Below are 18,461 nucleotides of genomic sequence, written 5' to 3' on the forward strand. Positions count from 1 at the left end.
GGAGAAAAGCATGGGACAACCTTTGGCATCATAATTGGCCTAGGTGCTTATTAAATGATGCAAGAGAAAAAAAAATGGGCATAGCACAGAAAGGAGTCAAAATCAATGATGGGGATGAAACTAATAGGTGAAGTACAACAAGATGATAATGCAATAGTGTTACATTGGTAAGCGAGATTACTATATTGGCATTTTTGTTTTGCTTATTGTGACAAATTGAGTAGCGCTATAAAAGGGTGCAGCTTAGGATTTGCTGCCTCTGTGGTATTGACTCCCGAGGCCCTCTGCTCTAAAATGAAATCTAATTAAATTTTAATATGGTATTTTATTGAGGTAAAATGACACTAATTTCTTTCTTTCAAATGTAGGGTGACCTTTTGGACATCAATACAACTGCAAAACAATTTTATAGACGTACAAATTAATTTGAAGGAAAGTGCAATAAAAAATGATACACTGCACACAAAATAATTAAGATAAAATGTATAATAGATGACTTAGTGTTGATCTCCTAACAGCTAGAAACTCAAGTATGCACTCATTAATGGAGTTAATAAGGTGACAGTGTTCAAATCACAACTAGCATGAACTTTTGGTAACCAAACATACCTATTGTGAATTATGTGCCAAATAAAAGTATGCCTCTTGACTAAATGGGTAACATTGTCCTTCAACTCCATACTTCTTGTTCTGGGTTCGAAGCACGACAATTTTTTTTAGACAAAAGCCTGGAGTCAGTCTCCCCGTAGATTAGAAATGAAATGGGAAGTGCGATAGATGATGTAGATTTATGATTTCTCCTTTTTTGCCATGATGTTACAAGGTTTTGGTTGGCCATCTTTTTTTTTTATGTCTTTTAACTTCTCAATACTATGGGGGGATTATTTCATTAGTCCTATGATGCATTTGAGCCAAGGTTTTGCGAGATTTAGTATTAAATCAATCCTTTTACAATGCTCTCCTATTGGTGGTATTTTTTTCATGTAACCTTCAGCACTATTTGCAATCGATTAATCTTGCATAGTTGGTCTTGATGTTCATCCTCAATCTAGATTACATACATTGATAACATGTGCTATCAAATTTTGTGCAATCAGCTACTAACATTTTAAATTTGGCATCACATAAAATCATTATTATTATTTGGAAAGTTTTTGTAACCTCAATATTGACGGCGGAATTTGAAAGTTTTGAAGTTATATTTGGTTATTTTGTAATCGAACTAGTATCTAATTAACGAACTAAATATCCTGAAAATACCGCATTTTCTTACACATGCATTTTCTTACACGTGCAATCAAAATACCGCATTTTCTTACACGTGTACCTTAAATAGCCGTGGCACTAGAACCCGGACGCGGATACATCCCCATCCATTGATTGGAGATACCTCATACGACGACTAACCTGCAAGGAAGCAAGAAACGGAGAGAGAGACTGAGAGATAAGCAGGGCAGACGGCAGATTCTTCCATTCCATTCGATCTCTCCCGTCCAATTAATCCGCCGCTCTGAACTGACAGCACCCCACGTCACACCACCCAATCCCCTTTTCTCTCATCTAATTAGCAGCCGACGCCATCCAAAATTAATTTTAATTAATTATAATAAATAATACCCCAACAATGAATTAATTTGTCTCAAGGAGAGATGATGATTATAGCAGTACCAGGAAAAAGGCCACGCACGGCACAGCCAAGGAGCCTAAGCGGAGCCCTACTCTGTCACTCACCGACAGCCCTTTCCTCTACAGCGCTTGATTATCTTTCCCCCATTTTCCTTTAAAAAAACTAGAAATTATATTTTATGAGAATTTTTTTAATTGGAGAACTGTTGACGTGTCAATGTGAAAAGAGAGAAAAAAGAAGAGCGGGGGGAAGAAACAAAACAAACTGGAAATGAATTCCAACCTGGTGCGACCGCACCGAGATGCGGACACCCGGTCGCCCACGCGCGCAAGGGCGCCTCGCCCCAGCCTCCCGCCGCGCGTGACAGACAGCTGGCTCCCACCGGCTTCTGGGCCCATGCGCCATAGGGATGACCCAGTCGTGGGTGGAATTCGCCTGGGGCGCGTAGCGCGGGGACTGGAGCCGCGGCCTGGAGCGCTATAAATAGAACCCCACCCCTGGCCTCCTCCCCTCACACCCACCCCCTCCTCCTTCCTTCCCCTCCCCCCTCTCTCTCTCTCTCCAAGTCGTTCGTCACGCAGAGGACCCGGCCGCTCGTGAGAGGCCAGGCGAGCAATCGAAAGCCGGAAGGAAGCCACACCTCTCTCTTCCAAAACCAAACCGAAAAGGGCAAAAAAAAAATATTGGAAGAGGAAAAAAAACCCAACACAAGCAGCCCAGCGGCGCATCACAGAGGGAAGGCAACGGAGCAGGCAGGGGAGGGCAAACGGGGAAACCAACCCTAGTCAACAGCCGCCGCCGCCGCCGCCCTCGCCTGGCTGGATCTGGCCGCCGCCGCAGCTGACGCCCGACGATCGCCTGGTACGGAGATCCTACTCCTCCCATCGGGACCATACCCTAGGACTGCCGTGTCACGGAACGGGCGGATTGGAACGGAACGGAACCCTAGCAGCGGAGGGTGGGTGGCACGGTGTCGGTTAGTTAGAGCACGGGACTGATTTCCAATTTCACTTCTCTGGAAGGGGACCCGTTGGGGATGCCGAATTCGCGCTTTAATGGAACGAGGAAACTTTGTTTCTTCCTCGGGGCGATTCTGCCGAATCTGGAAGCGGAATGGGGATCAGGGCTCAGCCCGGGTTGTCGAATCTAGCAACTGTTCGGGCGTGACCTGCTTTATGGGGAGATTTTGGGCGAGATTTATTGATTTAAGGCGGGTATATAAATATGGCGTCCTGGTAGATCGAGGAACCAGAGGGTTAGTGGACCGTAGTGTTATGTAGCAGGGAGTAGAAGTTAAGGACCCCCTTTCTGGAGTGAAATGTGCTGTTCGGATGGTCCACGTGCCGTGGCTCTGCTGTTCAGTTAACTTTGCTTCTCTGATTAATTTGTTGCTAGGTTCTTCTATTGAACATAGGGTTACAAGCTCAACGTTGTTTCTATTACCGTTACCTTTCAATTAATTCAGAGTGTGTGTCGATTGTCGTAGCTTGAGGAGCCATCCTGCCATTTCTACATGCAGGGACACAATGTGTTCTGTCTTAATCAGATTCCAAGTTTGAGTAGTTCTGGATCATTGACTAACTTGTTTTGAGTTTGTGAACAGCGGTTTGTCCTTTGGATTGTTGACATAATGTGTTTTTGTTAGTTACCTTCCCAGCCGCGACATAGCTGAAATTTTGCAGGAATTGGACTGATTCTCGGTGCATTCATCCTGTGTTTTAGGTTCAGGCATTATTTTCATTTATAGATGCAGGGTGCTACATGTTCTGATTTAGTTCTGATTAGTCTGAGTGGCACGTTGCTACTGACACATTCCGATTGAGTCCGCAGGAGTGTATTATCTGTTATTTTAGATAGTGGTGTACAGAGAACACTATTTACCTAGTTTTCAATATGCTCTAGCTTTGAATGGTTGTTTATTTGGTCAAGTTTTGCATAAAGGGATTGTTTGTCATTCCAGATGCTGGAGTTCAGTTTGTTAGCTTTTAACTTGGACTGGAGTTGCTATGTGTGTGTTTAGTCAAGATTAAGAGTGTCGCCGTTTATTGGTAGCATAGATTTGGGTCACATGTAATGCAGTATCATTTGGACCGTGCGCATCAGTTGTTGATCTAAGCAAAGAGTTGATGTTTTTGCTCTCGTGTCAATACTGTAGGACTAGGGATTGTTTTCCATTATTTTTGTAATTCTCCCATAGCTCTGTTTGTTTGGAAAATTATTTTATTTTAGATTTAGATGAACTTAAAAACCAGTTCGATCACAACCTGTAATCGATTTGTGTGCTGTTAAAATTGGATGGCTTATTAACTGCACAATAGTTGGTTAAAGCTCATCTGGCATCTCTTTTTGTTTGGAAAGTGTGTTCCTTTCCTAAAACTTAACATGTGCGCTTCTCACATTTGTAATTTCTTTATTGTGGTTTTGCTTTAGAGAAATGACACCGTGTCTAGACTAGCTTATGCTTTTGCATAGCCATGTTAACATTTACATATATGCAATATGCACAATCTCTTTTTATGCCTGGCATGTCTATGTACTTATTTACTTTATCTGTAAAAGGGTCTGCCTGGATGCTGAGATCCTGTGTCACTAGAATCCAAATTCTTGAGATGGGTAGGAAGTGGACAACAACAGAAGGAAACACTCTGGTTCAGAACATGAAAAGAATCCAGCGGAGAATGATATTCAGGTTGCACCACCTGATTGAAATTGTTCTTCCCTGCAGTATCAAGCAATGATGACTCCACCGTATCTGTTCACTTCCTAGTTCATCTCTTGTTTTCTGGCGACCTCATTAGCGGACCGAAGCATCCAAGCAACCTTTGAAAGTCCTATTCTTTTGTATTACTGATATATTAGTGCTTGTTTGTGTTGCAGATATTTGCCTCAACAGAAGGGCAGAAGTAACTTCCCTCCCGTGGGTCCTGTTATTCCAGAAAATTATTACTGGTTCAGCTAGCTGAAAGGTTCAAGCTATATGCATTTACACATGACATGGGTTCTCGTGGAAGGATGTTATTTGACCTTAATGAACTCCCAGCAGAAGCTGATGAAGAAGCTCCTGGTGCCGTGCCACAAGAACCTGCTGCTGTCATACAAGAAGCTGCTGTTTCCGTGTCACAAGAAGCTGCTATTGTCGTGTCACAACCTCAGAAATCCCTTCCTGTTCCGACAACGCATGCCCCATCTCTGTTTCAGCCAGGGGAAGGATCACAGTCTCAGGGGATACTAAATAATAATGCATTTAAGCATGCATCCATTGGTTCTGGTTTTCAACCTTTTGTGAGGAACAAAGATTCAAATAACACAAAGGAGTCAATAAAGGCAGAAGATAATATGAATTCCAGTATGGCATGTTTGTCCATGGTAGCTAATCACATCACTGATAATGCTGTTCCAAAGACGGAGCCTGGCAATCAGGTGTCACACGTTGTTGAAAGAGAAGAAGGAGAATGGTCTGATGCAGATGTTATTTCTGACAAAGATGAGTCAGTCGGAACTGCAAGTACTCATGTGAAGAAAGAATCTCAAGACAGTGAGTCCCATCTCATTAAATCTGGTGATGTGACTAAAGATGATACTGCTGCTGAATGTAGTGATGCTGAAATGGCTGATGCATCTAAAGATCAGGTTCTTCGTGGTACCACAGGATCGGAGAGCATGCAAAATTTGGAATGTAAAGGAAATCAACCTGGAGATGATTTAGATGCTTGCAATAGGCCAAAGGATGTTAAAGGAGTGGAAGCCAATTATGCATTGAAGTTTGCGAGCAACCCTGCAAAGAGACCCAAGTTAAATGAACACAAGGAAGCAATGCTTGGTAAAAAACGAGCTAGGCAAACTGTCTTCATCAATGTAGAAGATGCGAAACAAGCTGGTACAATGAAGACCTCGACACCAAGGAGGCAGTCATCCTTTCCGGCACCAATTGTCACACGTACTGTGAAGGAAGCTTCTCGTGCTGCTGGTGAAAAAGCTGCAGAAAAGCAAAACCAGCAAGCAATCAGGGAGAGGCAATCCGAAATGATGGGTTCAGAACGAAGCAATTCGGCAGATCCTAGTGACCAGCATGCTGAATCTAATGGTGATGCTGAGATAGGCCCTCAGGCCCGGTCAAAGAAAATGAATGCAGAAGAACCTTCCTCAGATGGATATCAACAGCCTGTACAAAGACAAGCTTCATTGAAGCAATCCATGGACTTGAAGCAACCAAAGGGCCGACCATTCTCTTCCCAACGGACTGCTGCAGCAGGACAAAATACTGCTGATCAGAAGCCAGCCAGCAAAAGGTCTATTATTTCCAAAAAGCAAACTTTTGCAAACAATATGCAATATCAGGACTCATCTGTTGAGCGACTTATAAGGGAGGTGACAAACGACAAGTTCTGGCACAATCCAGGTTGCTTCTTTATTATCATGTTTCTTTTAGTTGTATATGATTTTTGTTGCTTTACATGGGAAATCTAGAGCTATGCTTTTGGTTGCATTTTATTACGTGCTTGCATGATTTGGGGAATTTGTTTAGGTCCTGCCTTACAATTACTGCCCCACTGTTTTAGTGTCTCCAATTAACACAAGTAGGACAGTGACTTGACACACGGTGATTATACCCTTGTTCATGTATTTTAGAATATAAAAATGCGGAAGCTCTATGTACTAAATAAATAGTTCAAATTGGATACTCTTCACCACTAGTACTCTTCTGTACTAAATATTGTTCACATTTGGTCCGAAGTAGAGTCTCACATGTTTTATCATCATGTTCTGATGTGGCTATAGGAATATCCAATGGTGTCTTGGTCAATGAATTCCTCACTGGTGATTGCAAATGTTCTAATCTCTTGTTCTCAATTCTAGAAGTTCCAGAATCACTATTGTGTGTGCTTTGCTTGTGTGTACCTGTGTTGTCTTAATTTGGCATTTAACTTGAATTTCTTATCTGAACAGAGGAGGCAGAACTTGAGTGTGTTCCTGGAAGCTTTGAATCTTCTGAGGAGTACATTAGAGTTTTTGAGCCTTTGCTTTTTGAGGAATGCAGAGCTCAGCTTTATAGTTCATATGAGGAGAGTCTTGAGGCTGTGGGAAGGGATGCACATGTAGCAGTACGGGTAAAAGCTGTGGATAGACGTGAAAGAGGTATGTATTTTTTCTGAACTTTTATAGAACGTATTTAAATATCAGATTAGTGCAATCAGCCAATCACCCGATTGTTGGTTGATGCATCCAGGATGGTATGATGTTGTTGTGCTACCGATGCATGAATATAAATGGAATTTCAAAGAGGGTGATGTCGCTATTCTGTCATTCCCGCGGCCTGGTTCAGGTAGATCCACTGAATTCTTCCTTTATGCATCTTTTTTCTCAGAAAATCTCCAGAATACTATGTGTATTTACCTATTCCTTTGTTATTTGTAGCTGCTCAATCAGGTCGATCTAGCAGGAGGGCTGTTGGTTCAAATGAAGATGCTGAATCAGAATGTGGGCGACTTGTTGGTACTGTTAGGCGCCATATGCCTATTGATACACGTGATCCAATTGGAGCAATTATCCATTTTTATGTTGGAGATTCATTTGATTCTAACAGGTATTACTTTTTTCGGAATATGATTGTTCTTGTTTCTGTCATATCGTTCAAGTTGCATTTTCACAACCACATTTATTATGGCCTCTACATTCCTAAAGCATCTAAACCTGCATTTGTCTTAATTTTGTTTCTCTTCGGAAGGATCTCACAACCCATTAATTGGTTTTCTTGTTTATTTAGTTTTATTAAAATATGGTTGAATGATAATAAGCAAGCTCTTCAACATTTCTAGATTGCTGCTGCTCTTGTTGACTTCCGGGGCTTTCTCTCATCATATTCTCTTTGCCACACAAGTAATGCTTGTCATGTATAGAGTTAGAACACTTATACTGAATGTCATGACATATGTTTTGCTTCTCTGCTTACTGATTCCATAGACACAAGCATTGAAGATGGAGCCAATCATTAGTCAGCAAAAAAGAGAAAGGACATGATATACTTAATGTTCTAGTCTCAATTGTCCACTTGTGTGTTGTGTCCAGGATAACAAAGTTCCGTAAGACACTTTTAATAGGGCAACTAGAATAGGAGTATAATTTGTGATTTAGACAGTCACGATCTGCAGTAGATGTGAAATGCTTGTACTGTATGAAATTTAAAATTTCTTCTTTTTTCACTGACAAACCATTGTTAACTACAAATAGGATACTATAAGGCCTCACTTAATCCTAGAAGCCTATTCGATGGCTCAAGTTAAACGATTATGAGCCAACAAGTTCGGTTTGGGTTGCAATTAAGCAAAGCAACCTATTGGATAATTGAGCTAACAAAGCCCCCTTATCTTGCACATGCTTGATTGTTAACTCTGGGACTGCAACTTCCGATTGCTTTGCTATTGTAGTTTCATTTAAGAGCATTATTGATAACTTGTTCTCTATCACTTGCATATTTGTTGACTGGTCCTGTTCTTCTTTTGTGTTGTATCCATTGCAGTGAATCTAATTTCCTGAGGAAACTCCAACCTCGGAGTACTTGGTATCTAACTGGACTAGGTTCTCTTGCAACAACACAAAGGGAATATGTTGCTTTGCATGCGTTCCGCCGTCTGAACGTGCAGGTGATGCAATATTACTCGTAATCCTTATCTTGCTTTCATGCTGACTAAGTAAATCCGTCGATTTTGACAAAATATTTTCCATCAGATGCAAAATGCAATACTTCAACCGAGTCCAGAGCATTTCCCGAAGTATGAAGAGCAGCCACCAGCCATGCCAGACTGTTTTACTCCAAATTTTGCTGATCACCTTCACCGTAGTTTCAATGGGCCTCAACTGTCGGCGATTCACTGGGCTGCAACGCATACAGCTGCAGGCACAAGCAATGGTGTTGTGAAGAAACAAGAACCCTGGCCTTTCACATTGGTACAAGGTCCTCCTGGTACAGGGAAAACTCATACTGTATGGGGGATGCTAAATGTTATTCATCTTGTTCAGTATCAACATTACTACGCTGCTTTGCTCAAGAAACTTGCTCCTGAAAGTTACAAACAAGTTAGTGGTAGTACTAGTACCAGCTCGGAGGCTGTTGCTGCAGGGTCAATTGATGAACTTTTGCAGAGCATGGATCAGAACCTATTTCGCACTCTTCCCAAGCTTTGCCCTAAGCCTCGGATGCTTGTTTGTGCCCCATCAAACGCTGCAACAGATGAGCTGCTTGCTCGTGTTCTTGACCGCGGTTTTATAGATGGAGAGATGAAGGTCTACCGCCCTGATGTTGCTCGTGTTGGAATTGATTCACAGTCTCGTGCTGCCCAAGCTGTTTCAGTTGAAAGGAGGACGGATCAGCTTTTGATGAAGGGCCGTGATGAAGTAATTGGGTGGCTACATCAGCTAAAAGGCCGTGAGCAGCAGCTGTCACAGGAGATTGCTTATCTTCAAAGGGAACTAAATATGGTTGCAGCAGCTGGTAGATCCCAGGGTTCAGTAGGAGTAGATCCTGATGTTCTTGCTCAAAGGGATCGTAACCGCGATATTCTACTTCAGAAACTTGCTGCGTCAGTTGAAAGTAGGGATAAAGTACTGGTGGAGATGTCAAGGCTGCTGATATTAGAAAGCAGGTTCCGTGTTGGCAGCAACTTCAATATGGAAGATGCAAGGGCTAGTCTGGAAGCCAGTTTTGCCAATGAAGCTGAGATTGTTTTTACAACAGTGTCAAGCAGCGGGCGTAAGTTATTTTCTCGCCTAACTCATGGCTTTGATATGGTTGTTATTGATGAGGCTGCTCAGGCTAGTGAAGTAGGAGTCCTTCCTCCATTGGCACTTGGTGCAGCTAGATGTGTCCTGGTTGGTGACCCACAGCAACTTCCTGCTACTGTTATTAGCAAAGCAGCTGGAACGTTGCTTTACAGCAGGAGTCTTTTTGAGAGGTTTCAGCAGGCTGGTTGTCCTACCATTTTGCTGTCAGTACAATACAGGATGCATCCCCAGATCCGTGAATTTCCATCAAGATACTTTTATCAGGGTCGCCTTACAGATAGTGAGAGTGTTGTCAAATTACCTGATGAAGCCTATTACAGAGATGCACTTATGGCACCTTATATCTTTTACGACATGTCACATGGCCGTGAGTCTCATAGGGGTGGTTCATCTTCATACCAGAATATCCATGAAGCACAATTTGCATTGCGTTTATATGAGCATCTTCAGAAGTTCCTGAAAGCTAATGGTGGCAAGAAAGTATCTGTTGGTATAATCACACCATATAAGTTGCAGTTGAAATGCCTTCAGCGGGAATTCAAGGAGGTTATGAATACTGAGGAAGGGAAGGATATCTACATAAATACAGTTGATGCTTTTCAAGGCCAGGAGCGTGATGTCATTATTATGTCATGCGTCCGTGCTTCAAACCATGGTGTGGGTTTTGTTGCTGATATACGCCGTATGAATGTAGCTCTAACACGAGCTAGGAGAGCTCTGTGGGTATGTCTCCGCCTTTCCTCTTTAAGATGCATAAAGAGAATGCTCTACTGTTTTACAATAATTCTTTTTTAATGCATACCATGTTACTTATAGTCTCTGTTGCCTTTCAGGTTGTTGGTAATGCCAATGCTCTCATGCAGTCTGAGGACTGGGCGGCTCTGATAGCAGATGCTAAGGCCAGGAAATGTTTCATGGACCTGGATAGCATTCCGAAGGACTTCCTGCCCATGAAGGCTCCTTCTAACACCCCAGGCAGGAATTCTTCCAACAACATACGTAACATGAGGACTGGTGGTCCAAGACCAAGGCATTTGGACATGTTTCCAGAACCCAGGGCTGGCGTGAACATCAGGCCTGATGAAGATGAGCGACCCAATTCTGTTCCAAGAAATGGAAGTTACAGGAATTTGGATGATTTTGGGCGACCTGGTGACCGCCCCAGGGATAATATGCAGTTTGGAGTTCCCAGGAGACCAAATTCATCTAATGGTAGGAGAGAAGTGTAAGGAGAATGCATTACCATCAATGGCTTTGGAACAGCATGCAACAATGATAAACAGCTCCGTGACGAAGTCCTGATGCAGCAAGGTGCTGATGCCTGTTCAGATCTCTTGCTTGTGCATTAGATTCCTTGCACACCCTGTGGCGGGATTTTCGCAAGCAAGCATTGCTATCAGCAGATGACAAGCGGATCCACCATGAAATGTGGCTTCCAGTCAATGGGTCAAGATGCTGTCATGCTGGATGATTGAAGGCTCATGATGTCAGGTTGAGATAAATGGCTGCTGTAGCCCTCTGTGTTCTGGAGCTATGCAGGAACTTCTTTCTTAGAACTAGGCTGTCATCTGGAGTGATTATGTCTTGACATTGCATCCTTGCTTTAGCTGGGTCCATCTTCTTTCCGTAGATATATACATGCATGGGCATTGTCCATTTTGAAATATGCCAGGAGGAAGCTCACTGGCTCTAGAGCAGAGTAGGTTTCAAGCATTGTTGCCTGATTGCTACTGCGATCGTTGCATGCTTGATGTCTGGTAGGATCAGTATGCTAACATAGGCAGGGCTTCTGTACCATATGACATAAGCTCCTTCTGTATACAGGGTCGGGATCTAGAGAAAAAAAGTTCATTATTTGATTCAGCTCATGTTGTCACCTGTAGTTCCTTGTTCCAAATATGGTTGGTTTAAAGTCCTGTGCATATTGTCAAAAATGTTTCCTTGTTTCATGTTTGTAGTAGTAATTTACCTGATTTTTCATTGTAAGCGTCGTGTTTCTTGTGCTTGTATGTTGATCTGCGGTTTAGTTTATGCCATTTGCAGTGATACGAGTGATGCTGCCCTGCAGGTGTTTCTGTCAGTCATGTATTTAGTTGAGCAATCAATATTTTTGCAAGTTGTATGCTTCCTACTGGTCGTGTACTTTTTTGTGACATTAGCATGTTGAAGTTGACAGAAATATTGGAAGTTAGCCACCTAGTTATTCTACTTCAACATATTTTCTGGGAATGGGATGCATATATAAGAGAACTGAATGGAGGTGATGATGTTTCAGGCTTACATGCACACTTGAAATCTGAAGTGCACCTTTGATCATCTCTACATTGATGCTGATGGTTCTGGATGTATGATGCCGGTGATTTTCTGGATGTCTCGCTCCAACAGATGGTGCACATACTGTATCAGATTTATCTAGTGGTTTCTGGATGTTTTTGTAAGTTGACAGACTTGGTTTGAATTTGCTCGTGTGTACTTGCTGTGATAAGTAGCATGTTAATGCTGACAGCAGTATTGGCTGTTAGAGCTGTTATTTTCAATAACATTTTTGGGATATCTTTTGTAAGTAAAGTTTAATGTGGTGATGGTTTTTTCAGGCTTACAAGTGTGGTGAAGTCCTGAAATTTGAAGGGTGCTCTTCATCGTTTGCTTGTATGCTGGTGGCACTTTGGTTGTGATTTGAGATCCCAGGTAGTAGCATTTGCTTGCTTCTTTTGTTTGTTTGTTTTTTCCTTCTTTGGTATTGCCCTGGGCTAATTTTTGATTGGTTCTTGTTATCTTGTGCTGTGGTTGATCTGTATCCGCAGGGCTCGTGATTGGTGGAGTTTTGCAAGCTCTTATGAGTTGTGACCTCAAGTGTGACACCTTAGTGCCCACATGAATACATGATAGATGGTATGGCCAAGTTATTTATTGCTGGAGCATTCGCCTGTGGATCTACGAATTCTTTTGGAGATTTGAGATTGAACATGGTGGGTGTTACAGCTGGTTATCAGCCCCGACTGCCTATCTGATTTGTTAGAACAGGCTAGTCGTGGATTTTGTACAAGAAGCAAATATTGTCATCCTACCTTTTTTTTGGGGATCTGTTGGTGATTGTGCTGGGAGTGGGGCATGGAATTGGGCCAGTTGGGTGGAGATTTGAAGAAATTCCTGCACCAGCGGACCATCAGGTGGTCCTGAACTGAACCTGAACTTAAGGACACTAAAATTTGGCAGAATGTGCTGTGCCGCTTTGGTTTCGATGAGCTGTCGAGTTGATATACAGCAGAACAATCTCTGCTTCCAAATGGGGGCGAATCAGGAGTGGTGCCAATTAGTGGTCCAGCTCGTAGTTAAAGGTAATCGGACACTCTGTTCCTGTCTTGTTAGTTATCCGTCTTTGCTATTGGCTGGAATCTGAAGATCGATTGGGCGGCAACGTTTTTGACCCGGCCAGATTGTACACCTATCTTTTCTCTGTGTCTTTTAATCCTCTGCCGAGTCTGAACTATTCTTCCTCTGCCGTCCGAACAGCTCGACGGCAACATAACATCTAGCCCCCTTGTCAAATCCAAGCACAAGCAGACACGGCGCAGGATCCAAACCACAGTTTTTCTCCGGTTTGCCTATCGTGTCCTTGGCCGTATCTCCCAGCTGACCTTGTTTTTACAAAAGCCCAGGCCTTGGATCCGCCACCAGAACACAACAGAACGCTGTCTGAGACACCGTGTGATCAATATATGCCATCTCGCGGCGGCAACGCGCAGGTGCAGCGGCAGCCGGCTGTGGTGGTGGTAGCGGTTGCGGAGCCGGCAAGGAGGAGGGCGAGGCGGCGGCGTGCCACGATGCCAGTGAAGAGCAGCGCCAGCTTCCGGATGACTGCGGTGCCGATGGTGGTGGCAGCGCAGCTGCTGGCGGCCGCCGTGCTTGCGCTCGCGCTCGTTTGGGCGCTGCACTTCCGTGGCGGCGTCTCGTGGGAGCGGACATCCAACCCTCTCCTCGTCTACACGGTAGAAAATCCACCTGCTGCTACGCTAACCAAGTGCTACACCATGAGGAGTAACATGTGCACCCTTCAATTTTCTTTATCAGGCACACCCTCTGTTCATGGTGATTGGCTTCGTCATCTGCACTGGACAAGGTACTCGAGCACATCTGCACGTCTTATTACTCCCTCCAAGTGATGGGAGAAACCAACTTGAGACTCCGTGTCGCGCGCAGCGGTCATGGCGTACAGGATCGTGCTTGGGCCGAGGCCGGCCAAGAAGGTGGTGCACCTGCTGCTGCATCTCGTAGCAATGGCCTTTGCCGCCGTCGGCCTCTACGCCGCCTTCAAGTACCACCATGACACTGGCCTCCCTGATCTCCACTCCCTGCATTCTTGGATCGGGATTGCCACAATAGCGCTCTATGCTCTTCAGGTGAGTGAGTCGCACACCACGAGGATGATGCTCTTCTTGTTGTCACCAATTTGTAGCCCACTTAGGCCGCAACCGGCTGGTTAAACACATTACCAATTTGTAGCCCACTTAGGCCGCAACCAGCTGGTTAAACACATTATAGGCCCGTTGCAGCTTGTGGTGAACAGAACAAAATTTGGCAAGATGCTTCCCTCCTCCCCCAAAAATAGAAGATAGCTTATATGGTCCTTTTTCGGACCATGCGTCAGGGCTTGCAAAGCTTAGGGATGACTTTATGTCTGGCTTATAAAACATGTGGAGTTCATTTGGATACTTGCGTGTCCAATCTTAATGGAAGTTCTAAACTTCACGCATTTACATGCCTCCAAAAAAGAAAAAACTTCACGCACTTACACAAGTGCAGAACGAAACATGACATATGAAGCAAGCGCACATGGAATCAGATCATAGCTTTCATGTAGTAATTCTTGGGTGACGTGGTGATCTCACTGTTGATTTTGTAGTGGCTGGTGGCATTCGTGTGCTTTTTGTTCCCTGGGGCTGCGATGACAATGAGGGCAGACTACGCACCATGGCACATCTTCTTTGGCATTGTCATCTTCCTCATGGCCATTCTCACCACTGAGACCGGCTTGGCAAAGTTCGTCTTCCCCTTCAATGACTACCCGAGCGAAGCATTCGTCATCAACTTCACCGGGCTTGCCATCCTCATGTTTGGTGTGGTTGTCATCTTAGCTGTCATCCTTCCATCAAGATACTAGCAAGTGAACCATTGGTCAATGGTTCTCTTCAAACCATTTTGGGATGCAGAGTGTTTGTGCATTGACATGATTGATATTGTTATTGATTTACAAACATTGTCGCTGGTATAACCGTATAAATCTGATACTAGTTATGTCAACTATGTGTTCTTCTTTCCTTTTCGTTCCCTAGGGTACATCCTGTGCAGATTGATTTTCAAACATTGTTGCTGTTTTTTTTTTGAACTGAAACCGTGGGGCAAAAGCCCCCGGCGGCGCAATAAATTAGAGAGAACAAAAGGTTTAAAAGAAACTTACCACAGGGTCTAACCAGAGGTTAGTCGGAGAAGGGAGAGGGAGGACCAGCTAACTAGCAGAAAAAGAAACAAGGCAAAAAAGAAGATATTGGTGAAGACTTTGCTTGATCCTGACAAGATGGCCAGTGACTTCATTTTTGAAAGCAGACTTCCAGGAAGAGCAACTTGGAACCTTTTCATTAAATGAAGTCGTTTCTTTCATTCCATAAGCATCAGGCTCCAATCATGAAACCCTCCATGAAGAAAGGTTGCATAAAACCGAGTTTAGCAATGTCTAACTTCTGATGAACATTGGCATTCTCCTCCCAAGTGATTCCCAAAGCAAACCACCTGCTACCAGCTGAGGGGCAGTCAAAGAATAGATGTTCTAGAGTTTCCTCTATTCCTTCTTGACATAAGACAATTATATCCCTCTTCCAGAAACTTGTTTCTTCTTCTTAAAGTTAGCCCATCATTTAATAGCAGCCAAGCAAAGAACTTTATTTTTGGGGTGCATTTGGTCATCCAAATCCAGGTGATAGCTCTGTAAGGTTGCAAGGAACTAAACTGACACTACTACAAAAACTGATTAATAGCAATCTATTTTTGGAGCTCTAAGATGGGCACAAAAATAACTGCAAATGCTGGTCAAAATACATTAACTAAGGCGGTTACCATTAAACCGACCGCCTCAGTTAACACCTCTATTTTCAGAGTTGTACGCATTATAAAAAAACTGCCTTAGTTAATAGACTAGTCCAATTAAAACCATATGAACCTAGAACGACAGCAAATCCTAACCCTACTCTCCCTATCGTGCCCCCGTGCCCCTCTCTCTCTCCTATCGCCCCCCTCTCTCTCTTTCCCTTCTCCCTTCTCCCTTCTCCTTTCTACCTTCTACATCTCCATTTGCCTCTCCATTCTCCCTCTCCCTTTGTGGCACCGGGCAAGGCGGAGAGGCGAGCAAAGGCCGGATCCGGCGAGTAGGGGTCGGATCCGGCCTTCCCCGGCGGTGGTGGGTCAGATCCGGCCGCAGCTTGGGCGGTCGGCGGTCGTGTGTGGCTCGGTGGCAGCCGCGGTAGCCGCGGGCGCGCGGCCGGGCCAGCGGGCGGGTGGCCTTCCCCGGTGGCGGCTCGGATCCGGCCTTTGCGGCCGTGCGCGGCTCCGCGGCGGTGGCAGGAGCCGCGGGCATGGACGCGCGGCCGGGCGGCGGCGGCAGGCAGCAACGCGGATGCCGCGGCGGTGGCGGTGGCATCCGATGGGGCCGGCAGGCCCGATGTTTTTTTGTTTTTCCTATTCCATTAACAGAGGCGGGCAGGCAACCCCCTCTGAAAATGCTTCATTTTTAGAGATGGTTGCCTCTCTGCCCGCCTCTGAAAATGTTTTTCAACCGCCTCTGAAAAAGAATAGTGTAGTAGCGTGATATTGATAAAACTTGCTGGACATATATATAAGGAACATGCCTCATTAGGCTATTGTTTGTGATTTTGGTGACTGTGTGACAACATGATCATGGGACTAATGAGTTTTTCAAGTAAATGATATTAGGTCCCAAGGATGAATATAAAACTCTTGCAAAACAAGAATCAAAGAAAGAACTCAAAGAAATACTGAATCGGATGAGTTCCACATAAAATAATAGTGATGGTTAAACTAACAGTACAAGCGTCTGTGTCTTGACCGACAGTACAAGCGTCTGTGTATTGGTTTGAGCATTGGATGCTCAGGTAAGACAGCTGACCGTTTGAACCGACGGCATAAAAATAGAGAGCGTCGGTGCAATGGCGGTGCAACACTAGACAACCACAAGGAAAGACATTATGACCGGTTTAACCGATGGGTCAAGATGGAGCGTCGGTGCAATGGCGGTGCAACACTGGACAACCACAAGGAAAGACATTATGGCCGGTTTAACCGATGGGTCAAGATGGAGCGTCGGTGCATACTCACTGCCGCCTGCCCCGCCTTCCGTTGCGTCATCGCAGACCCCGCTTTCCTCCGCCGCGTGCGCACCCTGCACTCGTCCCTCCTCGGCTTCCTCACCATCACGGGAGGGTTCTGCCCTGCCGAGCTGCTGTACGTCTCCGTCCCTGCCGTCCACGCGTGGTCGTCCGCACCGCCGTCCACAGCTACTCGTTCATGGCAGTGGGAGGTGCGGACGGGTGGGCAGGGGCGTCCAGATGGAGCAACAGGAGGTGCGGCCGGCGAGCAGCGGCGTCGAGATGGAGCAGCGGGAGAGGAGGGCGGCGTGGAGGTGGAAGATGAATTTGACAAGTGGGGCCCACCTAGAAGCGAGAGGAGTTGCGAGACCCAGCTGTCGGAGAGGGAGAAGAGAGGAGCGGGTGAGGGGTAGGAAGGACATTTCGCATGCTCTTGCTGACTGTGCGCCAGCGTGTCACGCCAGGGTGCCGTGCCCCATAGGCAAATGTGGTAAAATATAAGAGCCGCGAGATAAGAATGGTAAATATGTAGGCATTATTTTAAAAGTGTTAAACGGACGAGTACCATCCGTTATAATGTTAAATATGTAAAAACCCCTCTGCTCTGCTAGTGCAGTGCATGGTAGAGAGGACGACGCGATGGATGGATAGTGACGTGTACGGCGGTGGAGACACCGTCAACGGTTCCAAAAGACGGTGGAGCTGGTGAAGGAGATGCGTTCCATTCCGCTATGGATCGAGGTGTCGCTGGAACACGTGGATTTCATAGGAAATCAAACCCTTTGTGAAACCTCGTGTTCCAAGCATGACCTTGGAATTGTACCGCTATGTTCTGTCACTTGTATTATCTTGGGGTTCTTTGGTGACTTTGCTAGCACTAGTAAGTAAGGCGTTGCTCCAACTCGTTCTTCGTCCCAAATGTATGGTAGAGATGGGTGCAGTGATGCAGTTTATTTGTCTGAAAAGTGAAAACCCGGATCATTGCCGGCGCCCATTGACAGCTGACTGCCAGTCATCCATAGCACAGCTTCGTCGTGTAGTTCGTCCATGAGCCGTTGGGCCGGCTCCCACTGATCCCTGAAGACCTTGTTTTTTTTTTCACGCCAAACAATTCAGAGTGCTTGGATTGTTAGGGAATGTTATCCTTTGAGATTGGAATGACTTGCTCCGTCAGAGATAGGAACCAGGTCTGAATATCCCTGAAGAATTCAGTCAGCCATCATCCTCTTCTTCGATGCGGATGTTTCTTTTACAGGTTTGTTCTGCTGCGTGCCCATCAAAGGACTACTTTTTTGTATTTTTTGTTGACAAATGTTACACTCAGCTTAAAGAAATTGTCAAGTCTTTCTTGAACAAACACAAGGACCCGGTTGCCAAGGGCCGTGATTTACGCAAAAAACGAAAGCACAAAGGAAAGAGAGACTACGTTCTTGGCGGAATTCTGAAGAGAATGGGATGGCGACCCAAGTTTTGATCAGTTTTTATTTTTGCTTTCAGCGTTCTTGTATTTCAGTTTTGCAGTAGCTCGAGGTAACTTGCAGTTACTTGTTTGTTGTTTTCAGTATGGGTTCAGGAGACATGAATTAGTCTAAGATGCTAGTAAGCTAGTTCAAACATTGCGATATTCAGAGTTTTCAGTAAATAGGAATATCCAGAAATCTGTACCAGAAATTGTTTGC

General features: G+C 44.7%; 2 protein-coding genes across 5 annotated transcripts; both read left to right on the forward strand.

Annotated features, from left to right (window-relative positions):
- Positions 1-2,140: 2,140 nt before the first annotated feature.
- LOC120689736 (uncharacterized ATP-dependent helicase C29A10.10c-like) lies at positions 2,141-12,848 on the forward strand. Of its 4 annotated transcripts, XM_039972134.1 has the most exons (13): positions 2,152-2,488; positions 4,187-4,316; positions 4,505-4,593; positions 4,671-6,026; positions 6,575-6,763; positions 6,855-6,950; positions 7,043-7,211; positions 8,145-8,268; positions 8,354-10,129; positions 10,240-10,897; positions 11,682-11,840; positions 12,001-12,094; positions 12,211-12,833. In XM_039972134.1, the coding sequence occupies exons 4-10, from the start codon at positions 4,964-4,966 to the stop codon at positions 10,633-10,635; spliced, it is 3,813 nt and encodes a 1,270-aa protein (XP_039828068.1). In that variant the 5' UTR covers positions 2,152-2,488; positions 4,187-4,316; positions 4,505-4,593; positions 4,671-4,963; the 3' UTR covers positions 10,636-10,897; positions 11,682-11,840; positions 12,001-12,094; positions 12,211-12,833. The 4 variants fall into 4 exon arrangements, with proteins under 4 accessions (XP_039828065.1, XP_039828068.1, XP_039828066.1 ...); XM_039972132.1 differs by having other exon boundaries at positions 4,505-6,026; XM_039972133.1 differs by lacking the exon at positions 4,187-4,316.
- A 382-nt stretch (positions 12,849-13,230) lies between these two features.
- Positions 13,231-14,567, forward strand: LOC120689047 (ascorbate-specific transmembrane electron transporter 2-like). Its single transcript, XM_039971393.1, has 4 exons — positions 13,231-13,395; positions 13,478-13,526; positions 13,607-13,806; positions 14,310-14,567. The coding sequence occupies exons 1-4, from the start codon at positions 13,231-13,233 to the stop codon at positions 14,565-14,567; spliced, it is 672 nt and encodes a 223-aa protein (XP_039827327.1).
- The last annotated feature ends 3,894 nt before the right edge of the window (positions 14,568-18,461 follow it).

Source organism: Panicum virgatum, chromosome 9N, assembly GCF_016808335.1.
Source record: "Panicum virgatum strain AP13 chromosome 9N, P.virgatum_v5, whole genome shotgun sequence".
Classification (NCBI taxonomy): Eukaryota; Viridiplantae; Streptophyta; class Magnoliopsida; order Poales; family Poaceae; genus Panicum; species Panicum virgatum.

Excerpts from the sequence above, each read along its gene's own strand:
- LOC120689736 (XM_039972131.1), top strand. The coding sequence starts at position 4,622 with ATGGGTTCTCGTGGAAGGATGTTATTTGACCTTAATGAACTCCCAGCA. Across the intron at positions 6,764-6,854 it reads TGTGGATAGACGTGAAAGAG|GATGGTATGATGTTGTTGTG; the intron begins GTATGTATTTTT and ends TGATGCATCCAG. Across the intron at positions 7,212-8,144 it reads GATTCATTTGATTCTAACAG|TGAATCTAATTTCCTGAGGA; the intron begins GTATTACTTTTT and ends TATCCATTGCAG.
- LOC120689047 (XM_039971393.1), top strand. The coding sequence starts at position 13,231 with ATGCCAGTGAAGAGCAGCGCCAGCTTCCGGATGACTGCGGTGCCGATG. Across the intron at positions 13,396-13,477 it reads ACCCTCTCCTCGTCTACACG|GCACACCCTCTGTTCATGGT; the intron begins GTAGAAAATCCA and ends TTTCTTTATCAG. Across the intron at positions 13,527-13,606 it reads CGTCATCTGCACTGGACAAG|CGGTCATGGCGTACAGGATC; the intron begins GTACTCGAGCAC and ends TGTCGCGCGCAG.